Source organism: Oryctolagus cuniculus, chromosome 4 (genome assembly GCF_964237555.1).
Source record: "Oryctolagus cuniculus chromosome 4, mOryCun1.1, whole genome shotgun sequence".
NCBI classification, from domain to species: Eukaryota; Metazoa; Chordata; class Mammalia; order Lagomorpha; family Leporidae; genus Oryctolagus; species Oryctolagus cuniculus.
This window is the reverse complement of record NC_091435.1, coordinates 155,065,414-155,089,989: the sequence shown is the minus strand read 5'-3', so window position 1 is coordinate 155,089,989 and position 24,576 is coordinate 155,065,414. Positions and strand designations below refer to the sequence as shown.

At 38.8% G+C, this 24,576-nt stretch overlaps 1 protein-coding gene across 1 annotated transcript in view; it reads right to left on the bottom strand.

Moving 5' to 3' along the window:
- Positions 1-24,576, bottom strand: part of KCNH8 (potassium voltage-gated channel subfamily H member 8) — a 451,930-nt gene that overhangs the window by 83,700 nt on the left and 343,654 nt on the right. Inside the window, exons 9-11 of the mRNA XM_002716200.5 lie at positions 23,489-23,688; positions 22,081-22,330; positions 16,521-16,735 (exon numbers count right to left, since the gene is read on the bottom strand). Coding sequence (XP_002716246.1) covers positions 16,521-16,735; positions 22,081-22,330; positions 23,489-23,688 — 665 coding nt within the window. The remainder of the gene's footprint in view (positions 1-16,520; positions 16,736-22,080; positions 22,331-23,488; positions 23,689-24,576) is intronic.

The following is a 24,576-nucleotide window of genomic DNA, read 5'->3' as shown; positions in this document are numbered from 1 at the left end:
ATTATGTATACAGGTCCTATACCCCACAGTTTACCATTAAGGGTAACAGGTCTATATATTGTATTTTGATTAAGTATTTTATAACCACAGATGAACTACTTTACCAGATTACCAGACCCTAGAGTTCTCCTTGTCTAAATTAATTTCATCCTCAAATATATAGCCTTATGCCCTGGGCAATAATAGTGAGGTGATTAAGTTCAGAATGATTTAACGGTTAATAGTACTTCTCTACCTTCTGGTGGTATTAGTATTATATTAGTTCATCAGTTTCTACAGAAAATGGGAATACTAGCTTAGATTTGAAGCCAAATCCTCTTTCATCTTAACAGTACTTATGATATCAAACTTGCTGAAGGAATTCTATTACCAATTTGCAAGCAATTTTTTTTGTGGCTATTCAGCTTACATTCCTCAAATGATTTTTTGGGAAACTCTTGTTTCTGAAAAATAGCTGTTATTCAATTTAGCTGTGCTTTCAATTTGTTTTTTCACATCCTACTATTGACACTCATTGGCTGTGTTATTTCTAAGGGATATAATTTAAAATTCCCCTAGATTTCCACTTCAGACTCTATTTACTGCCCATATAAGTGGCTGCTTTCAGGACTCCCTTCATTTTCTTAATAAAATTTCAGAGTTTCCAGGCTGCAGAGTAAAATTTGAAATTCATTCATTTACTCATTGACTATATATGGAATGTTGACTCTGATTAGGCTCTAACTCAGTGTAGTACAAGATGAAGTCTTTATAAAGTAGATGTCCTGGTAGAAAAGCTGGCCAAGAACAAGAGAAAATACTAACTAAAAGTAATTTGATACATTGTTAAAGATTTATTTATTTATTTGAAAGCCAGACAGAAAGAGGGAGAGGCAGAGAGAGAGAGAGAGAGAGAGAGAGAGAGATCTTTTATCCACTGGTTCATTCCCCAAATGACTGCAACAACCAGTGCTGGTCCAGGCTGAGCCAGGAGCCCGGGGATTCTTCCTGGTCTCGCACATGGGTTCAGTGGTCCAAGGACTTGCACCACCCACCACTGCTTTCCCAGGCCCACTAGCATGAAGCTGGATTGGAAGTGGAGCAGCTGGGACTTGAACCAATGCCCATATGGGATGCTAGAGCTGCAGGTGGCAACTTAACTTGCAGTGCTGCAGTGCTACAAGGCTGGCCCCCAAGTAATTTCGTATCTTGATTAATGCTATGAAAAAATTATAAAAATTATGTGACAGAGGATAACTGAGAGAGGGCAAACTCCAAAGCAAGTCATCAGGTAAGGCCAAGGGAGCAGTATTTCTGGAAGTAACAGGAGCAAATGCAAAGGCCCTGTGGAGTGAGAAGCAGATGGAAGCCTGCCATGAGTAAGGAAGGAGATGTGGGCCAGTTTGCAGGAGTGCATGCTGGGTACAAGATGGGATAAGGTGACTTTGAAAGGGAAGCAGGAGTAGGAAGGCTTAGGACTTTGAAAGTTATGGTAAGAGGCCTGAATTTTATTATCAGTTGATGAAGAGCTCAAAATATTGAATGATTTTAAGCTACGGAGTGACACAATATAATTTAGAGAATAAGAGTAGAACAAGGAAGTTTATTATATGTACTTTCATTCCTCATGGTCAAATAGATATTTTTTAGCACCTACAACCCTCCCTGCCCACCCCCAGCCCTCCATACACACATGCACATCTCCCTCCCATGGGCTGTTGAGGGAAGGCTGACTCATTTGTTAGAAACCGGCTTACTTCTGTCAAACAATCAGCACACACAGCACAGCTGGTGAAAATAGCAATGTCCATGTAGCATGACTACTGTAAAGACAGCACAGGATTAAATCTGCACAGCATCTCAGAAAAAAATCAGTAACAAGAAGAAATGGCAGCTGCAACTGACATTTGGCCTCTTCATCCTTTGCAGGTTGATACATAATATATTTATCTCTGTGTGTATATATTCTTCTACATGAATCTATGACAGAAGAGAACCACCATATTTCTGCTAGAATTGTTTAACATGTATATCCTCAATCTGTTTTCTGTACACTGTATATGATCTTGAAGTAGTCTGTGAGCCCCCTGACAATGTGACATGATATATGGTCCATGGCAAATAATCCAGAAGTCAATAGATTTTATCAGATTCACAAAGAGACTTATGACATATCTAGTAAAGTAACAGCAGCCAAGGTGGTGATGTGTGTGTGTGTGTGTGTGTGTGTGTGTGTGAGAGAGAGAGAGAGAGAGAGAGAGAGAGAGAGAGAGAGAGAAACTGAGGTCTAAAGACATTATAGTTGCATTTAAGAACACTAAAGATAGAAGAAGATACCACAAGATGCTAGAAAGAAGTGAGGACTGATCACTTACACAGGAGCAGCAGTTCACACAGGACAAGTTTTCTCAACACCAACAATAAACTCCAGAATTCTATGCTGATAAGTTCAATGAATTGAAAGAAGATAATTATCCAACAAGTATTAGGTGCCTGAAAGGATGAGAGCTTGTTGCCTTTCCAGAAAGTAAAATTTGTTATAAATGAGAACTAAAAATACAGTGTGATACTATGCAAGAATGGACAAAAATCAGTAAAACTAAGTGAAGATACCAAAAATGTATACCCATATATGAATACTCAAGAAAAAACAGAGAAGGCCTTGCAGCATTGCAGATCAGTAGGGAAAATGAGGCATCACTTCACAAATAGCATTGAATGTGCATTTGCTGTCCCATCAAAACTCAATTCAATCTCCATTGTGAGATGTTAAGAGATGAGACTAAGTGGGACCTACATGAAGTGTCATAGGATACCATCTGAGGGTCCCACGTGGATGCAGGGGCCCAAGGACTTGGGCCATCTTCCACTGCTTTTCCAGGCCACAGCAGAGAGCTGGATCAGAAGTGGAGCAGCCAGGACTCGAACCAGTGCCCACATGGGATGCTAGCACTGCAGGTCACAGTTTTACCCACTATGCCACAGTGCTGACGCCTATATAACATCTTTCTATACTATTAGTTACCTCAGATCAAGGGAAACATATGGTATTTGTCTTACTGGGACTGGCATATTTCACTAAGTATAATGGTTTACAGTTGCATTGATTTTTTTTTTTTTTGCAAAAGGCAGGATTTAATTCTTTTTACAGCTGAAGTATTCCATAGTGCATATATACACCACATTTTCTTTATACAGTCATTGGTAGATGGGCATTTGGGTTGATTCCACATCTTAGCTATTGTGAATTGAGCTACAATAAACATGGGGGACACAGATAACTCTCATAACCTGATCTCACTTCATTTGGGTGAATTTCCAGGAGTAGGATGGCTGGTAGATTTGTTTTCAGATTTCTGAGATATCTCCATATTATCTTCCACAGTGGCTGTACTAGTTTACATTATCACCAATGGTAGAATAAGGTACCTTTCCAACACATCTTCATCAGCATTTATTATTTGCTGATTTTTGTATGAGAGCCATTCTAACTGGGGTGAGGTGAAACCTCATTATGGTTTGATTTGCATTTCCCTGATAGCTAGTTATCCTGAGCATTTTTTCCAGGTGTCTGTTGGACATTTGAATCTTCTCTCTTGAAAAATGCTTTGCTCAAGTCCTTTTCCCATTCTTAACTGGATTGCTCATTTTGTTGTTGTTGACTTTCTTGAGCTCTATAGATTTGGATATTAATCCTTTCTCTATTGCATAGTTTGCAAATATTTTCTCCCATTCTGTTGGTTGCCTCTTCACTTTTCTGAGTGTTTCCTTTGCAGTGTAGAGGTTTCTTAGCTCGATGTAATCCTATTTCTCCATTTTTACTTTGATGGCCTGTGCCTAAGGGATCTCTTCCAAGAAGCCCTGTCCTATGCCAGTGTCTTACATAGCTTCCCCAAAGTTTTCCTCTACTAATTCGGCAGTATCAGGTCATAGATTTAGATCCTTGCTCCATTTTGAGTTGATTTTTGTGTAAGGTGTAAGGTAGGGGTCTTGTTTCATACTTATGCACGTGGAGATACGATTTTCCCAGCACCATTTGTTGAAGAGACTGTCCTTTCTGCAGGGATTGATTTTAGCTCTTTGTCAAATATTAGTTGGTTATAGATATGTGGACTGATTTATGGAATTTCTATTCTGTTCCATTGGTCTACATGTCTATATTTGTGCTAGTATCAGGCTGTAGAATAACTGCCCTGTAGTAGGTCTTGAAATCTGGTACTTTGATGTCTCTGGACTTTTTTGTTGTTGAAGATTGCTTTAGGTATTCAAGGTCTCTTGTGTTTTGGTCTCTTGTGTTTCCATATGAATTTCAGCATTGTTTTTTCTAGATCTGAGAACAATGTCATTGGCATTTTGATTGGGATTACATTGAATCTATGATTTGCTTTTGGTAGTATGGACATTTTGATGTTATTAATTCTTCCAATACATGGATATGGAAAATTTTCCCATTTTTTGTGTCTTCACCTATTTCTTTTTTTTTTTTATATTTTGTGATTTTCATTGTAGAGATCTTTCACCTCCTTTGTTAACTTTTCCCAATGTATTTCATTTTTTGTAGCATTTGTGAATGTGACTGATCTTACAAGTTCTTTCTCAGCTGTGACATTGTCTATGTATAAAAGACTTTTATGTGTTTTTTTTTGTATATCCTGCACTTTACTAAACTGCTTTGTTCCTTTTTACTTTTTTTTTTGTGTGTGTTAAAGTCCATTTTGCCTGATATTAGGATGACCACACCTGCTCATTTCTGTTTTCCGCTAGCATGGAATATCTTTTTTTCCATAATTTCACAATCAGTTTGCATATATCTTTATTGGTGATGTGTGTTTCTTGAAAACATTAAATATATAGGCCTTGTGTTTTAATCCATTCCAGCAGTGTGTATCTTTTAATTGGAGATTTTAGGCCATTTTCATTCAAGGTTACTATTGATAAGTAACAAAGTGAGTCTGCCATTTTTCCATAAATATTCCCATTATTTGCTTTAAGTTTCCTTTGTACTTTTACTAGGAAGATATTTTGCCTTCACATTCTTTCATAATGATGAGTATTTTTCTGTTTCTGTGTGTGGCACATCCTTCAGCATCTTTTGTAAGGCTAGAGGAGTGGTGGCAAATTTTTTCAATTTCTGTTTGTTATTTCACCTTCATTCATAAATGAGAGCTTTACATGGCACAGTATTCTGGGTTGACAGTTTTTTTTCCTCTTAAGACTTGGACTATGTCTCTTCATTCTCTCCTAGCCTGTTGGGTTTCTGATGACAAAGCAGCTGTCACTCTAATTGAAGATCCTCTGAAGGTAATCTGGCATTTCCCTTATGCACATGTTATAATCTTTTGTTTATGTTTTACTGTTGAAAGCTTGACTGCAATGTGTCATGGTGAAGGTCTTTTCTGGCCATGTCTATTAGGCGTTCTATTTGTTTCCTGTATTAGGATGTCCATTTATTTCTCCAAATTATGGAAATTTCCTTTATTATTTTCCTTGTTAGGCCTTCTAATCCACTCTGTCTTTCCACACCTTCGGGAACTTGTACGTCCTGCATGTTCTATCATTTGATGGTATCCCATAAATCTCTAATACTGCTTTTAATTCTTCTAACTCCTCATCCACCCCCCTCCTGCTTCTCCTCCTCCTCCTCCTTCTTCTTGGTCTGACTAAAATATTTCCAAAGATTTGTTTTCTTGCTCGGATATTCTTCTGTCTTACAAAATCTGCTGTTTAAGGTTTTCCAGTGTATTTCTGATTTGACATACTGAATTTTTCATTTCTAATATTTAAGTTTGATTTCTCTTTAAAATCTCTATCTCATGGGACAATTTTTCATCCATGTCATGTATTGATTTTTTTTTAATTCACAAATTTGCTCCTCACTGCTTCTAAGTAATCCTATTACCATTCTTTTGAACTCCTTTTCAGGCTTTTCATCAACCTCTTCATTTTCATATTCTAAGATTGAAGTGTTATATTCTTTTGGGGGGTTATGTTGTCTTCCTACTTTTTGTTTCTTGTATTTCTGCTTTTATTTATTTACATTTGTGTAAATACTTGTTGGTTTTTCATCTGATGCGTTTAATGTTCAGACTCTGCCTCTGTAGCTTAGTGGAGTGTCTACTCTTTCATTGGATAATCTTAGCCATTGCTGGGTGGGGCTGGGGAACTCTGGTGAGAGCTCAAGGGTGGGGTGAGAATCCAGAGTGACACCCAAGGTGGTGTGGTAGATCTCCTCTATTGTAAGCAGGGAGAGGGTATGGTCACACTTGTTGACATAATCACAACCTCTCCTCCTCTCTTACAAATTATCAGTGACTGGGGTTTGCCCACAGTGGATACAACCCGCATCCATGCTGGTGAATGAACCATACAAAGGATCATTGCAGTTCCGAGTGTGAGCATGGAACATTCTTCAGTGACACACTACAGACTGTCAGGGAGCTCTGAGCTTCTGTCACCAGACACAGTGATTGCCAAGAGACCCAGCTGCACCCTGTGCCCTGTGGCGCATTCACATAGTCACTGTATGCAAGGCTCTCACATTCATGTGGTACAAACCTGCCCTGTCCATGGAGAGAGCAGAGATGTTCCCTGAGCCAGCTGCTGTGGGTGGTCGACCTTGGCAGTTTGAGCCCCAGAGCTGGTGGTATACTGAGAGGATATTGGCACTTCACAGTCCTTCATGGGTGCCCAGCCCCCTGTCAAGACTCCCAGCAAGACTCAAAGTGAGTGGTGAACAAAGATTTTTCTCTCTGTAAAATCCCTTGCTCACATGTACACCTGAGCCACCATAGCCACAAGTTGTGACATGATGGTGCCTTTTCCTGGTGGTTTCCAAGTCCTTTACTGGGGGATGAGGAGTAAGAAACATGCCTATCTTTTGCTGGTAATGTGGGTACCCTGCCCCCTGCTAGGGTCTCAGGCCAGACTCAAAGTCAGTGCCATCCTCATGGCTCTCCTCAGGCAACATCACCCAGTGGTGGCATGAACTGCCACAGTCTGCTCTCACCTCAGCATCAGATGCTATTGTGTCCTCCAGCCCCAGCTGTAGATTTCATGGGTGGTGTCCTCACTCACTACTGTGCATCCACACTTTCTATACTGCTCTATGGCATCCTTCTTCCTTCTGTAGAATTTCCATTGCAAACTTCTCTCCACTCTCCTGTGGGAATGCACTTCCTCCTCTTTTCTTCTGCTCTTTTCCCCTGGTCAAAGTAGCACATCTTTTCCCTATTCAGCCATCTTGGAATCCTGGTATAAACTCTTATACTTAGTTGTGATAGGAATTCAAAGACTTCGCTGGATGCCACTGGCCCTTAGGAAATTGGAAAAATATTTGTCTTGTTCCTAAAGAGTTGAGGAGGCTGAAACAAAAATTTATTTTTTATGCTGAACAGATTGTATGTCAATATGGTAAACTGAGGAAGAAAGGAGTTGACCAACACATTTACAACGTAATAGGATGGGGCCAGCATTGTAGTGCAGTGGGTTAAGCCACTACCTGTGCACCAGCTTCACATATGAGCACCAGTACAAGTACTGGCTGCTTTTCTGGCAATCCAGCTCTCCGCTACTGACCCTGGGAAAGCAGTGGGCAATGGTGCAAGTACTTGGTCAACTGCTACTCCATTGGGAGACCTGAACAGAGTTCCAGACTCTTGACTTTAGCCAGGTCCAGACATGGCCATTGAAGCCATTTGAGGAGTGAACAGGAAGTTGAAAATCTCTATCTCACATTATCTCTCTGTAATTCTGCCTTTCATACATATGTATGAAAAGTAGTATGTGTTGCCACTTAATAACTCTTTGGTATGGTAAAACTAGAGGATTTATCTATTAAAGAATTTATTGCTATTTGTTGCTCTACAACCACAACACCATCATCAAAAAAACAACCAAATATAAAGGACAAATATTATTTCATGTTGTCATATCAATATCTTTCAATGTCTTTGCTTTATTCATTTTTGAGAAAACATATGTATATATTTGGATATTTTTCAGTCATTTTATTTGCTTATCACAAATTCAAAATTCTTACATTAAAGAAAATTAAATTTCACAACTATCACCAACAGATTAGTTTGTACTAAAATCAATATTATCATGTTTACGACGAGAAACAGTGAAGCAAATTTCTCATAAGCTGTATAGACAAAGCTAGCCAAATTATTCTATGCCATTACTAAGGTCATTAGGAGACAGAAAAAGACCAAATGTAAAAACATACTGATTTCATAAGATGAATAATTAACAAGAGGTCAAAACAGTGCTGGCTAACCTTTTCAACAAACATCCAGAATATTTTGTTCATTTTAATTAACTTTCCTATGTGAATTGGATAAATTATCATTCTAGAATTATATACTTCATCACAGTTTCAGGTGTCATAATCTAACTATGACTATTGATTCTGAATTTTGATTACTTCTTAAAGCGCTTTTTGGTCTTTATTTTATTTCTTTTCTTTTTCTTTTTTTTTCTTTTTTTGACAGGTAGAGTGGACAGTGAGAGAGAGAGACAGAGAGAAAGGTCTTCCTTTTGCCGTTGGTTCACCCTCCAATGGCCGCCTCAGCTGGTGCGTTGCGGCCGGCGCATTGCGCTGATCCAAAGCCAGGAGCTAGGTGCTTCTCCTGGTCTCCCATGGGGTGCAGGGCCCAAGCACTTGGGCCATCCTCCACTGTACTCCCGGGCCATAGCAGAGAGCTGGCCTGGAAGGGGGCAACCGGGACAGAATCCGGCGCCCCGACCGGGACTAGAACCTGGTGTGCCAGCACCGCAAGGTGGAGGATTAGCCTATTGAGCCATGGTGCTGGCTTATTTTATTTCAAAATCGGTTGACTGTCTAGATTGTCTAGTTAATCTCTATGATACCTGATAGTTTTAAGCTACCTGGGGTAAAAAGTGACATTCTGGGGCTGGTGTTGGGGTATAATCTGTAAAGCCAACATCTGTGATGCTGCCAACTCATATGGGTGCCAGGTTGAGTCCTAGCTGATCTACTTCTGATCTAGCTACCTGTTAATGTCCTGGGAAAAGCAGCAGAACATGGCCCAAGTATTCTGGGCTTCTGCCGCCCATATGGGAGACCCCGAAGAAGCTCCTGGCTCCTGGCTTCATCCTGGCCCAGCCCTAGCTGTTGTGATCATTTTGTGTGTGAACCAGTGGATAGAAGTGGATGGAAGATCTCTTTCTCCCTTTATCTCTTCCTCTTTCTCTGTAACTCTGACTTTCAAACAAACAAATAAATTTTTTAAAAAGTTACATCCTAAGGGCAAAATTAGAAAGACACAGGTAAACAAAGAATTAAGCTACCAGGTATCAGTAATAATGGGGTATTTTGGGATGAAATGGGAACAAATGAGGGAGGTGAGATTAATAACAAATCGCTGAACAATGTGGCAGAGTTGCCATATGGTGTTTAAGAACACAGGCATGTTGATAAATTACATTTATGCTTTTTTGCATCCCATTGTGCAAATGTTCCTCCTTCGGCAACCCATCATCCAAATTTCCATAAAGGTTTCAATGTACCAGAAATCTGTGTGAGTGGATATTTCTGTGACCATGAAAATTAAGAAAAGGGGCTTGATTCCACATTTGGTCTGACACCAGAGTACAGCAGTAGAACAGACAGCAGGAATCCATAAATATGGGTAACTATCAGAATATAAATACTTCTGAATGTCATATGATGGCAGGAAGGGCACAAGACTTCCCCCCTGGTATCTGGAATTATAGGAAGGGATGGTCCAAATTATCTAGCATTTAGAAGGAAATGCATTTCCAGTTCTTGGATATGTGAGTAGAAATTCTGAGTAATAAAAGATCAGGAAATACAAAGCAATTAAGATCTCAAAGGTATATGTGAGCTACCATGTGCCCTTAAACTTGCAGCTCATAAGGAATCAACTTTCAAAAGAAGCAATAACCAAAATGAAGTGGCTCAGATGGAACTAACCCTGAAGGTAAAGGTAGTTATAAAGCTGGAATACATAAAATAACTGTTTAATGGCTTTTTGAGAGCAGTCAATTCAGTTTAAACCTAGAAGAGCTGTGAATCTTGAATAAAGGGAGAAACAATAATGTGATCGGTATACTTAGCTCGGTCTTTTTTCAGAGGGCACTTGCTATTTTATTGTATGGTGGTACTGAGTAGACTAATAGGAGGAAGTTTTATTGGCTAAGCAGCCAGAGGATGAAATCCACGTAAACCAAAAGATGTGGGATTGGAGTATAGTCCAACAGAAGTACCTGCATTAATGTTCCCATGGAGACATTAGCCAACACCTAACTTGAGCATGCAGGAGAATTCCCAGGAAGCTTAGAAGAAAACACTGGCTAGTGGTCTAAATTGCAGAAAAGAGATTTCCACAATAACATGGAATTCAAGCCCTGCCAAATAGGAAAGCACTTGGTGAACGTATGAGGGTTTAGCTGAGATTCCAGAAAAACTGTTTTAGGAGTAAAAACTATACCCCAGGATTAGGGAAAAAACTGAAAAATAGAACAGTTTCACAAACCTTACAATGAACTAAGGACAGGATAAGCATGTACTTGCCATACTTGGCCTGGCTGCCAAAGGAAAGTGTTACTCTTCTTAGAGGAAAATGTCATAAACAATCTTTCATAAACACCATCTTAACAAAATTATGATACCTGCTTTTAAAATAAGATGAAATGAGAGAGAGAGACAGTGATAGATGATAGGTAGGTAGGTAGGTAGATAGATCATAGAAAGGAGAGAGAGAGAGAGAGAGAGAGAGAGAGAGAATAATTTCTATCACAGGTCTGTTATCCACATGCAGAAGAATGAAAATAAATCTCTATGGCACTGTATACATTAAAATCAACTTGGAATGGATAAAAGTCTTAAATTTAAGACCTGATGTTGCAAAATTCTAGAAGAAAAGATGAAAAAAATCCCCATGACACTGGCCTAGGTAATGACACTTTTACAAATGATGCCAAAAGCAGAGGCAGCAAAAGCAAAATTCTACAAATTGTATTACATTAAATTAAAAAGCCCTTTATACCATAGGAAACAATCAAAAGAGTAAAGAGAAAACATAAAGGATGGGAGAAAATGGAGCTACAGAGAGAGAGAGGTAGGGAGGGAGAGAGAGAGAGATCTTTCATCTGTTGGTTCACTCCCCAGATGGCCTCAATAGGCAGTGCTGGAGCAGACTGCAACTAGAAGCCAGGAGCATTATCTGGGTCTCCCACAAAGGTGGCAAGGGCCCAAACACTTTGGCCATCTTCTAGTGCTTTCCCAGGCCATCAGCAGGGAACTGGATCAGAAGTAGAGCAGCTGGAACAAGAACCAGTGCTCATAAGGGATGGCAGCTACACCACAAGTCCAGCTCCATTTTCTCCCATCCTTTCTGTTGTCTCTAGCTCTTGTCCTGATGGTTGATGTACAATGTAATACTTTATCCATTTTAGTATTTTTTTTTGTTCTAGTACCATTGGTTGAACTCTGTAATTAACACACAATTGTTCTTAGGTGTTTAAATTTTAACTGAAAAGTGATCCCTGTTAGGAATTTGGAAAACATTATGCTGAGTGAAATAAGCCAATCCCAAAGGGACAAATACCACTTGTTCTCCTTGATAGGTGACAACTAACTGAGCACCAAAAAGGAAACCTGTTAAAGTGAAATGAACACTATGAGAAACGGTGACTTGATCAGCCCTCACCCTGACTGTTGATGAGCAACTTGAAATGTTATGCCTCTTAGTATTTTTGTTTGTTTGTTCTACTTAATACATTTGGTTGAATACTGTAATCAATACACAATTCTTCTTAAGTGCTGAAACTTAACTGAAAAGTGATCACTGTTAAATATAAGAGTGGGAATAAGAGAGGGAAGAGATGCGCAATTTGGGACATGCTCAAGCTGACTTACCTCAAACTGTAGAGTTAGAAACATACCAGGGGATTCCAATTCAATCCCATCAAGGTGGCATGTACCAACGCCATCTCACTAGTCCAAGTGATCAATTTCTGTTCACAATTGATCATAATGATAGGACTAAGAACCAAAGGGATCACATAAACAAGAATAGTGTCTGCAAATACTAGCTGATAGAATCAAAAAGGGAGAGAATGATCCAACATGGGAAGTGAGATACACAGCAGACCCAAAGAATGGCAGATGTCCTAAACAGCACTCTGGCCTCAGAATCAGCCCTTAAGGCATGTGGATCCAGCTGAAAAGCCCATGAGAGTATTTCAGGCATGGAAAGCCAAGACACTCTGGGGAAAAAAAAAAAAAAAAAAAAAAAAAAAAAAAAAAAAAAAAAAACCTAAATGAAAGATCTCCGCGAGTGAGATCCCCGTGGAAAGAATGGGTCATCAAAGAAGGAGGTACCTTTCTCTGAAGGGAGGAGAGAACTTCCACTTTGACCATGGCCTTGTCTAAATATGATCAGAGTCAGTGAACTCAGGGGGCTTGCATAGCCTTGGCAGCTCATGACAAGAGCCTAGGGTGATTACTGAGGCCATAAACAAGAGTGTCAATTTGTTAAGTCAATAACAGGAGTCACTGTGCACTTACTCCTCATGCAGGATCTTTGTCCTTAGTGTGCTGTACATTGAGATTTAATGCTATAACTAGTACTCAAACAGTATTTTTCACTTTATGTTTCTGTGTGGGAGCAAACTGTTGACATCTTTACTTAATGTATGCTAAACTGATCTTCTGTATATAAAGAGAAACAAAAATGAATCTTGATGTGAATGGAAGGGGAGAGGGAGTGGGAAAGGGGAGGGTTGCGGGTGGGAGGGACGTTATGGGGGGGAAGCCATTGTAATCCACAAGCTGTACTTTGGAAATTTATATTCATTAAATAAAAGTTTAAAAAAATATAAAGATAATTTTCAAAAATGGGAGAAAATATTTGCAAACCACACATATAATAAGGATTAATATCCACGATACATAAGAAACTCAAATATCTCAGTAGTAAGAAAATAAAATGACCAGTTTAAAATTGGTTAAAAAACCTTAATGCATATTTCTTTAAGCAAAAAGAGACAGAAAAGGTGTACAGGTAGATGAAGAGGTGCTCAACCTTAATCCTTAGGAAAACACAAAGTCAGAATGTGATATCATTTCAAGCCTATTATCAAAAAGATGAAAGATAAGCATTGGTAAGAATGAGGAGACTGGTTGATGGCAATTCAAATTAATATAGGTTCCATAGAAAATACTATGATGGTCCCTGAAAAAAATCTCAACTAGAACATCCCTGTGTTCATAAGAGCATGTTACCATGTGCACAACAGCCAAGCTATGGAATCAACCTAAATCTTCATCAACAGAGCAGTAGACAAAGACACCGCACTGGAATGCTATTACGCCTTTTAAAAAGAAGTAAATCATGGCAATTGTGAAAGCATGGATGAACAGCAGGATATTATGTTAAGTGAAATAAACTGGCCAGAGAAAGACAAATACTTCATGATATCCCTTATATGTAGAATCTTTAAAAAGTCAAACTCATGGAAGCAGACTAGAATGGTGGCTACCTGGGGTTGGGATGGGGACTGGGAGGATTGAAGAAATGCTAATCAAAGGATACGAATGAGTTCAAGAAAGAATGAGGAAGAATGAGTTCAAGAAATCTATTGCATAACATGATTGCTATGATTAATAACAATTTACCAAAAAAAGTTCAAAATAGAAAATAATTGTATATCATATACTTTAAAAATGGTAATCTTTTTTTTTTTCAGGCAGAGTTAGACAGTGAGAGAAAGAGACAGAGAGAAAGGTCTTCCTTCTGTTGGTTCACCCCCCAAATGGCCTCTACAGCCGGTGCGTTGCTCCGATCCGAAGCCAGGAGCCAGGTGCTTCTCCTGGTCTCCCATGCAGGTGCAGTGCCCAAGCATTTGGGCCATCCTCCACTGCCTTCCTGAGCCACAGCAGAAAGCTGGACTGGAGGAGGAGCATCCGGGACAGAATGTGGCACCGCAACCGGGACTAGAACCCGAGGAGGCGGAGGATTAGTCAAGTGAGCCGCAGCGCCAGCCAAAAATGGTAATCTTGTAGAAGTTAAAACTATAATGGTAGTTAGCAGAAACTGGAGCAGGGAAAGGAGATGGAGGGGGAAAGATTGATTAATGGGAACTAAGTTATAGCTAGAATGGAATAAGAAGTTCTGATATTTTGTTGTACAGTAAGATGACTAAAGATACAGGCCTGTATATTTCCCTACACAAAGAAAATAGCTACCAGATAGGATTTTGGGTGTTTTTACCATATAGAAATGTTAAGTGATAATTTAGATATATTTACCCCGATTGGACAATACACAATGCATACATGATGTACACATGTATTGAAACATCACACATGGTACTACACAAATAAAATTAAAAACAAAATCACTAAGAGTAGATTTTAAGTGTTGACACAAGAAATATCTAAGAATGTGAAGAAAGTGTATGTGAATTATCTTAATTCAGTCATTATACAGTGTACACTTTTCAAAATAATTTCATACATAATAAATTATTTTAAAAAGATAAATATTCTTAAAGCATGTTGGATAACAAGAAAACAGAGATTGAGATCCAGTATTTTTCACTCTTCCACGCTGAGTAATAGTGGCTCTTTTCTGTCTTTCCACATTTCTTCCACTTGATTGCTGCTATCCCCTAACTCACCTTCAATCCTGAAAAATGGTTGTCATTTTATGCTGTCATGGAGAGCACAAAGTACACCTGTGGTTTAAAAATCCAATCTACTGAATGAAAGACATGAAAGTGATTTCAAGAAGAGACAACCTATTTAATGAAAAGAGCATAGGCTTTCAAATCAAGCGCTGCCTCAGCCATCTGTTTTTGTGACGATTTACAGGTGACTTAACCTTTCCAAATCTCACTTTTCTCTTACACTAAAACAGAATAACACTTACCTTAATAGTTAGTTTTAAGCAATAAATGAGATATTTTATACAAGTGGGGTGTGTAGAACGCAACAGGTTGCCAATAAATGGTGGTGCCTCCGCTGTTGTTGACGTCACCAACAGAGAGAGACACACATGCAAAACTGGTAATCCTGAGCTTCAGAATGGGATCTCATTCATGTTTTTAATGTGATTTAATATTCTCCATCAAAATGAAAGAATATACAACTTGTTTTTTTACTTTAAGTGGAAAATACTAATGACCAACAAAAATATCTATACAACATGTATTAGTCAATACTATAGCTTTTTAAATCCCTAAGAGAGGAGAGGCATTTGTTGCAGCAGTTAGGATGCTTCTTGTGATATCCACATCACATATCAGATGACCAGGGTTCCAGTTCCAGTTCTGCTTCCAAATACAGCTTTCTACAGGTGACAGCTCAAGCGCTTGGGTCCTTGTCATTCATGTGGGACATGGTGATTGAGAACCAGGCTCCTGACTTCAGCCTGGAATCTGGGGAGTGAGCCAGGAGATGGATGATCCCTACCTCTGTGTTTGTCTATCTGTCTCTCTGCCTTTCAAATGAAAATAAATAAATAAAATTTCTTTTTAAAAGTTCCCTAAAAATTAACTGTTTCAAATATCTGGAACAAAGCCCAAAGTAGTGGAGCAAGGATGCAACTGTTACACAATGCTGTGTGCGTGTTCTGGCTTGTCTTTCAGTAATCTGTCCTATTAAATTATTTGTTTCCCTGACACCTATAATGAAGCTGTGTTCATGATCAGCTTAATCATAGGATGTAGTGTAGTACATATTTTGACAGGAAAGCTGTTTATATCAATTGAAACAAGTAGCAAGTATATAATTTCATAAAATGTTCATTATCCACTCAGTTTGACAATCCTAGGCTTGAATAGTTTTATGTAGTCATATTTGAAATATTATTTTGCATACTATTTATTTTAAAGCAAAGAAGATTCTTTTTAAGCAAAATCCATGATAAGAAATTGGATAAGTGATCAATCACAAGATAGTAAACTCTGAATTATATACTTTATCTGGAAATCACTAAATTTTAGTGAAATCAAACATCTCTAGCTAAATCATTAAAATTGATTCTACTTATAAGCACATGAAAATAAACAGGAAAGAACTGAATTAACTGAAGTCATCCATAAGTAATATTTTTCCTAGAATTATGGTAACAAGTGCTAAGTTTGGCTTCTAGCTAATTATTTAACCACTCAACTGGTGGCTCAATAATCATGCCTCATATGAACATATTAATAGACTGTTATTTATTTTCATTCTTTATTTGAATGGCAGAGAGAGACAGATATATTCCACCCATAGGTCTACTCTACAAATGTCTTCCATGGCCAGGAATAGGCCAGGCCAAACCTGGAGCCAGGAATTCCATCCATATCTCCCATGTAGATGGCAAGGACCCAAGTACCTAATTATTTCCTGCTGCCTCCCAGGGTGGGGCTAGGATATAGAATGAAGACATTCCAAGCACATCTTACTGCTGTACAAAATGCCCACCCTCCCCAGAGACTTCAAGTGCAGTCATGACATCTGCCTGTGTTCTCAGATCTCCACTCTAATTAGGAATGAGACTTACATCACTCTCATGACCTTCCCGGAGGTTGTACGTGAGGTCGTGCTGGATGTCTTCCACAAATTTGTGAGCATATTCTGGGTAAAGGTCGAGCACTTCAAAGAGTCCTTTGAGGATGATGCACTGCAGATCACAGTAGGTTAAAGCCTTTACATCTGCATTGGTCTTGATCACTTGGTCCTTAATTGATAAATTGGCTCCAATTAAGTCCCCTTTCCCTAAAAAACATTTTAAAAAGACACACAATTTTTAAAGAAAAGAAAAGCAAGGTTGGGACTGGTTACTTCCTTTGACTTCAGGCCTTCCTTTCTCTGAGATTACACTGAAAAGAGAGGAGGAACCTTTATTTTGCACAAGGCAGTAGTGAATTGTGGGGTTCAACAATTCTATTCAGGGCAGTAGCCAGGAGGGCTTTCAGTGCAGAGAGAATGTGTAGCAGCGTCTTGCATCCCTCTCCCCAATTAGGACAACCCATAGTATCTTCAGACACTGTCACAGGTCCCCTCAACACTATTCCTGGTTGAGAACATTCATGAGAGGACAAAGCCGGGAGCCTCAGGGCTAGGAATTGTAGGTTAGAGATGGGCTCCAGATGGACTCCTCACAGGACTCAGTAAATGGATTCTGACAAATCAATGGATTTTTTTATAATTGCCTTAATCACTCAAGGGAAATAATAATGGCTCAGATTTTTCTGAGAGGGAAAATGGCTCTGTGCTTCCGAGGTAAATCATTTGTCTCTGACACATCTCTGAGGTAAATCATTTTTCTCTCATCATCAAGAACTATGTGAATTATTTTGATTTGGCACTTTGAACAATAGCACAAGCACACACTGTCAAGCTTGCTAACATAATCAGTTCTTTTATTTACCTCTAATCATGTTCACAAGACAGGAAGGTGACATGGGAGGAGGAGCCCCCCTTCCCTCATTGAGTGAATTTGGGGAGGTAGGGGAAGATGTTCGACATTATGGACCATGAATTTATTACAGAAAATATACAACACAACTCACCGCTGAAATGCCCTGTGACATTGTAAAACCTCCATTTTCTCCATCAAAGTAGCAAGTGAATAAATAAGCACTCTGAGGTCCTCACTTGTGACACTAGACTCAAACTCTGTTTCCCATCCCACCTCCAGCTCCCCATGATTTATTTTTGTCTGTAATGCTTCTGCCTCACAGTTTTAGGTTGTACTTCACCTGTTTCAGAACAAGTTTGCTGGTCAGATAATATTGGGCAATTTAATGAGTTCAAATTAACAGGAGAGTGAGCATAACTGAAAGTGCTAATATGAAGATGACTCAGACTTTGGATTTCTTTTTGTCACAGTCATTAATTCAGCAGCCATGGGAAACTTATAACAATTTAATTCATTTTTAAAGATTATTTTATTTATTTGAAAGGCAGAGTGACAGAGAAAGAGAGGGAGAGACATAAAGGGGTGGTCTATTTGCTGGCTCACTCCCCAAATGGCTGCAAGGGTCAGGGCTGGGTCAGGTCAAAGCCAGGAGCACAGAGTTGCATCCTTGTCTCCCGCATGGATGGCAGAGGTCCATGTACTTGGGTCATCACCTGCTACCTTTCCAGGTGTATTAGTAGGGAGTTGGATCAGAAACAGAGCAACCAGGTCTAGAACCAGTGCTTGGATAGGGGATGCCAGTGATGCAGGCGATTACTTAATAAGTCACACCACAAAGCTAGCACCTAGAATAACCTCAGTGCTGTCAGACTTTCATACTTTGTGTTTCCAATGGCATGGCTATTTCAGTGACAATGATACTAGCCATGAAAATAGCACCAACATCTTGCCAAACTTGGCATCTAGAATGAATTCCAGTTTATGTATTCACTCAATGAATACTTGCGGAACACTCCCTATGTGTTGGCCTTGTGTGGAGCCCTGGCAAGCAGACACTGCAAATTACAACATGCTGCTCACTCTCACTGATTTTACTCTTGTAGGTTTCTCACTGTCTACATTTAGGACCTTGAGTTAGGTTTCCCAACTGAATCTCAGCAACCTTACTTCTAAAAGAAGTGACAAATCCCATGACCCTTTACGGTCACCATTTTTCAAAACTGTACTGTTGATCTTTACTAGTCAGTTATTTTTCCACTGTGGGGAAAAAAGTTAAGGGATGCATCTATAAAACTCCATGTTAGAGCTATATAATGTGTTTAATTATTTGACAGACGGATCCTATCTGTCAAAGTGCATTTGTTCATGCTTTGTCATGTTCTTAAAGCAATTAGGATAAAATTGGTGGAGACAACACAAAAACACAGATGTAAAACTAAGATGTACAAGGCAAACAAATTCTATCCCTATAAAAATTCCTACCTCTATGACATCTCCAGTTATCACATTAAGAAACATCTTCACGTATTGACAGGACAACATAGTTACTTGAATAAGTTAGTAGTTTGACAGTTGTTTGATGACACTTCTTCTTCACTGTATAATAATTCAATTCATTGGCAGAGAACATATATTAAATATCTATAGATCAAATGTGAAGCCATGTGCTTAAATTTATCATTGTCAGAATGGATTTCAATTAGCCCCGAATGACAATATCACCATGGGAGAAATAAAATAGTTTATCTTATTAATGAATAAGAGAAAATATTAATAATTTACTATCTCTAGTTGGATTTAGTCTCAGTGCCACATACCAGAGTTTACAATGGTCATATGGCAATTTGTATGTAAATTACTTTCAATATATACACAATAGAAGCAAAAACATAAAAATGTTAATCATGGAAATTTATGGAGGAAGTTGGGGGCTACATGCAGAAAGCAATGCATTAAATCTTTCATCTGTTAGTAGATTTTTAAAAATAACAAGAAAATCCAATTGAATCATGTTCTATAAGCAATGGCAGTTACAGAGAAGTCAGTAAGCTTAACTTTTATGATCCAATGTCATGGATGATGTTTTCATATTCCATTTCTAAAGTCCTTGCTAGTCGCAAACTTTAAAAATCCACCACAACCATGGGACACAATCCACATTACATTAATTTAAAATTTATGTGTTATTTTGTTTTCATGTATATTAAGCCACAAGGTTCTGAAAAAAGGGCTAAATGTTCTGTTAAAAGTGGGTGTTGGAGCCAGCATTATGGCTCAGCAGACTAAGCCACCACTTGGCATCACCAGCATCTCATATGAGCGCAAGTTCAAATCTGGCTGTTCCACTTCCAATCCAGCTCCCTGCAAGTACCTGGGTCCCTGCCACCCACCTAGGGGACCTGGATGGAACTTCAGGCTCCTGGCTTTGGTCTGGCCCAGCCTCAGCTGTTGCAGCTATTTGGTGAGTGAATCAGTGGCTGGAAGATCTCTCTTGCTTTGTATATATATATGTGTGTATGTATATATATATATGTGTGTGTGTGTGTATGTATATATATATATATGTATATACCTGCCTTTCAAAAAAAATTTTTTTAAAAAAAGTAGGTTGTTTCAACAGGCAGACTATAAAACTTATAGTGGTACTAAAGAAACCTGCAGAAAAATATTTTCTGATCAAAGTTGTTTTGTGACAAATCAGGAATAATTGTCAATTCTAATTTAGAATAATAAATTATAGGATCTCTGGTCTTTAACATCACAAAGTTAAGAAAAAAGGCAGGAGTATTAAATTCTATGCATATAAGGAAACACACATGCTCGGACACACACTAGAAGCCTTATTCTAATATTGACAATGACCTGAGCAAGTTGACAGTAAACTCTTAGTTTCTATCCCATGCCTTTCTATTAAGAATAACATAAGTGGTAAGTGAAGAACAGAGTTAAAACTTCGAAAGGCAGGCCCTGCATTTCATATGTTAGTGGTAAATGGAAGACGACACTCAGCTACAAAAGTCACATGACGCTTTCCCCACTCAGTGACTCCATCTTGTCACCATTAAGGAAGCACAATCTTACGACTCTTAGACAATCGCTAGTCTAGTAGAGTTGCTGTAACAAAATGCTATAAACTAGGTCATTTATACACAATGAAAAATGGTTTCTCACAGTTCTGGAGGCAGGAAAGATAAAGGCTCTGTCATATTCAGTGTCTGGTGAGGGCCCCTATCATTTCGATAGGGGCTTCTTGCTGTGCCCTCTTGGGTGGAAAGGGCGTGGCAGCCCTCTGGGGCCTCTTTTAAAAGGACACCTCCATCATCCAATCATCTCCCAAGACCCCACCTCCTACACCATCACACTGGTGATGAGGTTTCAACAGATGAATTTTGAGATGACCCAAACTTTCAAAGTTTAACACACAAGCACACACACACACAGATGCACTTAACTAGGTTGCAAGATTCCAATTGGATAATGGACAAAAAGCACCCTGTTCATATTAGGGATTTATTAAATGTTAATTCTCTTTTCTCTTTCAAATTATAATCTGTGCAAAAGCTTACCAGCCAGATCCCAGTGGTACCAGGACTGCAACGACTTTCTGACTTTCTAGAATGGTAGGTATTGGTTAGATGTAGAAGGAGCAATGATGTAGTGTTCAAGATTCAGGTCAGCTCTGACTTGGGCAAATGGAGAAAATACTTCCCTCTCTGTCTCTGAGCTGTGAAGGCATGCATGAGGCTGTATGCATAAAAATACTTTGCAAGTAGTTGTTTACATATATCATCTTCACAGAAAAATAAAAATATAAAGTACTGAATTAGCTTCTTCTTATTAATACAAATTAAAATGATATTGGTGTTCAAAACATATGCTGAATTCATTACTGCTCCTACCATGGCCTATGCCCCATTGCCTTCTTCACTTCAGTATGATTTTTTTCTTTCCTGCTGCATTTTCAATATTTAAGACCAGTGCTGATCACTCATAGACCATTAATAATTATTATCAAATAAACAAACAATAGAGAAGTTTCTAAAAGATATTTCCAAAAAGTGAATAATTTTCCTTCATTAACTTCCTGTGCGACCTTTTGTCAGCTGCCATGGATCTCTCAGTGAAGACTAAAATGTGTTTCTATTTAACGTCAACTTTGTGGTATAGACTTTTCACCAGTTGTGGAAATAAAAAGAACCTACAGTCATTTTGAGAGTGTTAAGTTAGTCATGGCTATGGGAGCTTATTTTTGAAGCATTATCATTTTTGTTCTATTTCTAGCACAGATAAAACTTAATTTTTGTGTCCTTTGATTTGATTCTCCATAAAAATAGAGAAATTTCTTCTTAAAACAGAACAGTTATTTCACCAGGAGGCAGTATACGTTGTGATTAATCATTTAGCTTTAGGAAATCAGTAAAAGTCAAGTTAATTTTCTTACTATGTAATTGGGACAAGTCAACTAAGGTGCTAGTATTCTTTTGTAAATTGAGGATAATATGCCATTGGAGACTTCACAAGAATCAAATGACATGTTGAATATAAGTGGCAAATTAAACCCAATGAAGAATAATACCCGGAGCCAACATTTCTATCTGTAATTTTCCTACTCTTACTATCAAGCTTTTTCTCCACATTTTATCTCCTTAATTCATGCTTCAGAGTGAAATTTCACAGAAACTTTTCCACTCAGACTTACCAAGAATTGCCAGCACCATGCTGTCTTTGAGGACTTCCATGGAGCCTGAACATACAAAGTAGATGGCCTGCAAGGCATCCCCTTGGCGTAGTAGATATTCCCCTGGTGCACAGAAGGAGGTTTTGATGTGCAGAGACAGAGACCTGAGGCAGCCCCGGCTGGCACACTCAAAAAGGGACAACTGTAGGATCTCCTTGTTCAAGTGCATGGTGATGTCAGAACGTAGCTCATCTGGAAAATCTTTCAAAAGCTGTCAGGGAAGATGAAATGAGAAGTCAAATGGGAGTAAATATAGTTTAACTGATTTACTTCAGAAGACAACAGGGATGATCCCCTTTGGTGTGGGCAAAGAGGGTAAGAAAGAGGACATCTATGTATGTATATTCCCAAAGAAATTTTTCAGTGACAGATTTTCATTTTATGCTGATGAATAATCAGTGCTGATAAGTCTAGGGCAATTGAACAAATTAATAAAGTACTCTGGAATTGGAAAAGAAAACTCATTGTAACTTGCTTCTCAGAAAGACTCTAACTCAAGACTGAATATATGGAATTTGGACTCACTGGTGTTTCCTTTTGAATCAGGATCATACAAAGAGAGCAGAAATCAATCACACTAAAAACATTGGTTATAAAACAGGCATTCAGCCTAATTGTTAAGACTCCTGTGTTCCATCAGAGTGCCTGGATTCAATTCTCGACGGTTTCCAATTCCAGCTTTCTGCTAATGTAGACTCCAGGAAGCCAAGGTGATGGCTCAAGTAATTGGGTCCTACCATTCATGTGGTGAACCTGGATTGAGTTCATGGCTTTTAGGATTGGCTCCCGTCATTGGCCATTTTGGCCATCTGGGGAGTGAATCGGGATAGAATCAATCTCTCTCTGTCTCTCTCCTTCCCTCTACCATCTCCCAAATAAATACACACATTGGTTATTGGTTTGGCTGGTGAGTTGTTGTAATGTTGGTTAATTTGTATGAGGCCTCTTTCACAGTGGTGCTGTAGGGTGTTCAGGATATTAGCAGGTAACATCTTTGCTGGAAAATGTTTTAAGTTTAATTTTATCAACTTTAAAAGACACAGTTACCTCGATTCATCCAAGATTACATCCTTAAAGTATCATTAGAATTGGTTACATTCTAAAGGGGCAATGAGAATGAAAACAAATCCACCTGCCCTACTAAGGTAGACGATTAATGTAAAACATTGTTCAAACCAAAGTGTTGTAAAACACAAACCAAAGCAGATAAAAAAAGATGGGCTGGGTTTCCCAAGAGATGTAAAAATAATCAGGTAAAGAAGCTGGTAGGTATGTTTTTCACTTCTGATACCTATATTAGAGCAACTTGCTTTTACCTTAGAATATGTGCTTTCTGCCTGAAATCATCAATAGGAGAAGTGAACATTACCTCATTTGAATCTATGCCATTGTTGACTGACCAGGTGGTTTGGAAATACTCAAGCATCCTCTGCTTGAGCTGCTGGGGCAAGTGATGGACACGGATGAAGTCCTTCAGATCCTTAGTTCTGGTGTGATAGAGAGACCACCTGGAATACATCCTCTGAATGATCGCCGTGACATTACCGAACACCAGGGCATGCATCAGGGCTGGAGAGAACAGCACAGAACAGAACAGGAGGGAAATAAGAGGGAGGCTTTTTCCTCAACTCTCAATGCATAGTCTGTAAACATTGAATCAGAATAAAGCAAGCTTACGTGGCCACATGGATATGGCTATTTGGGGGTAGTCAATTTATCACAGTGTACTTCCTACAGGAGTCATTTGAATTCAACATTGCCTGATCACAGTAAAAAATATATTTAAAAAAAGACTCAATAAGGAGGTGGACGCCTGGCCGAGTGCTCCAGCTGCTGGTTGCAATGCTCACGTCCCATGTCAGTGTGCCCGGACTTGAGGCCCAGCCCTATGCCTGACTTCTATTAATGAGCAGCCTGGGAGGCAACAGTGATGGCTGAAGTGATTGATTCCCTGCTACCCATAGGGCACAGCCAGGTGGAGTTCCAAGCTCCTAGCTTTGGCCCCAGCCCAGAGTCAGTCACTGTGAGAATTTGGGAAGTAAACCAGTGGATTTGAGGTCTCTCTCTCTCTTTCTGTGTGTGTGTGTGTGTGCCTATCAAATTAAAAGAAAAAGAAACAAACTCAACAACAGACAATATAGGTCTCTTTGTCTGACACTGAATTTGTTGGCTGTATTTCTGGCTATGACAAACTTTTATTTTGCACTCTATTCTCATCCATATTGTTTAAATAATCATGTACAATTAAATAGCTGTAATAAGACAGTTTTTCACAGTTTGATAGAATAAGCTACAAAGTTTAAAAGTAATTATTTTATTGTAATAATAATTTTTTAAAAAAATATTTATTTATTTTGAAGGTCAGAGTTATGAGGACAGCGCTGTGGCATAATAGGCTAAGCCTCTGCCTGTGGCGTCGACATCCCATATAGGTGCCAATTTGTGTCCCTACTGCTC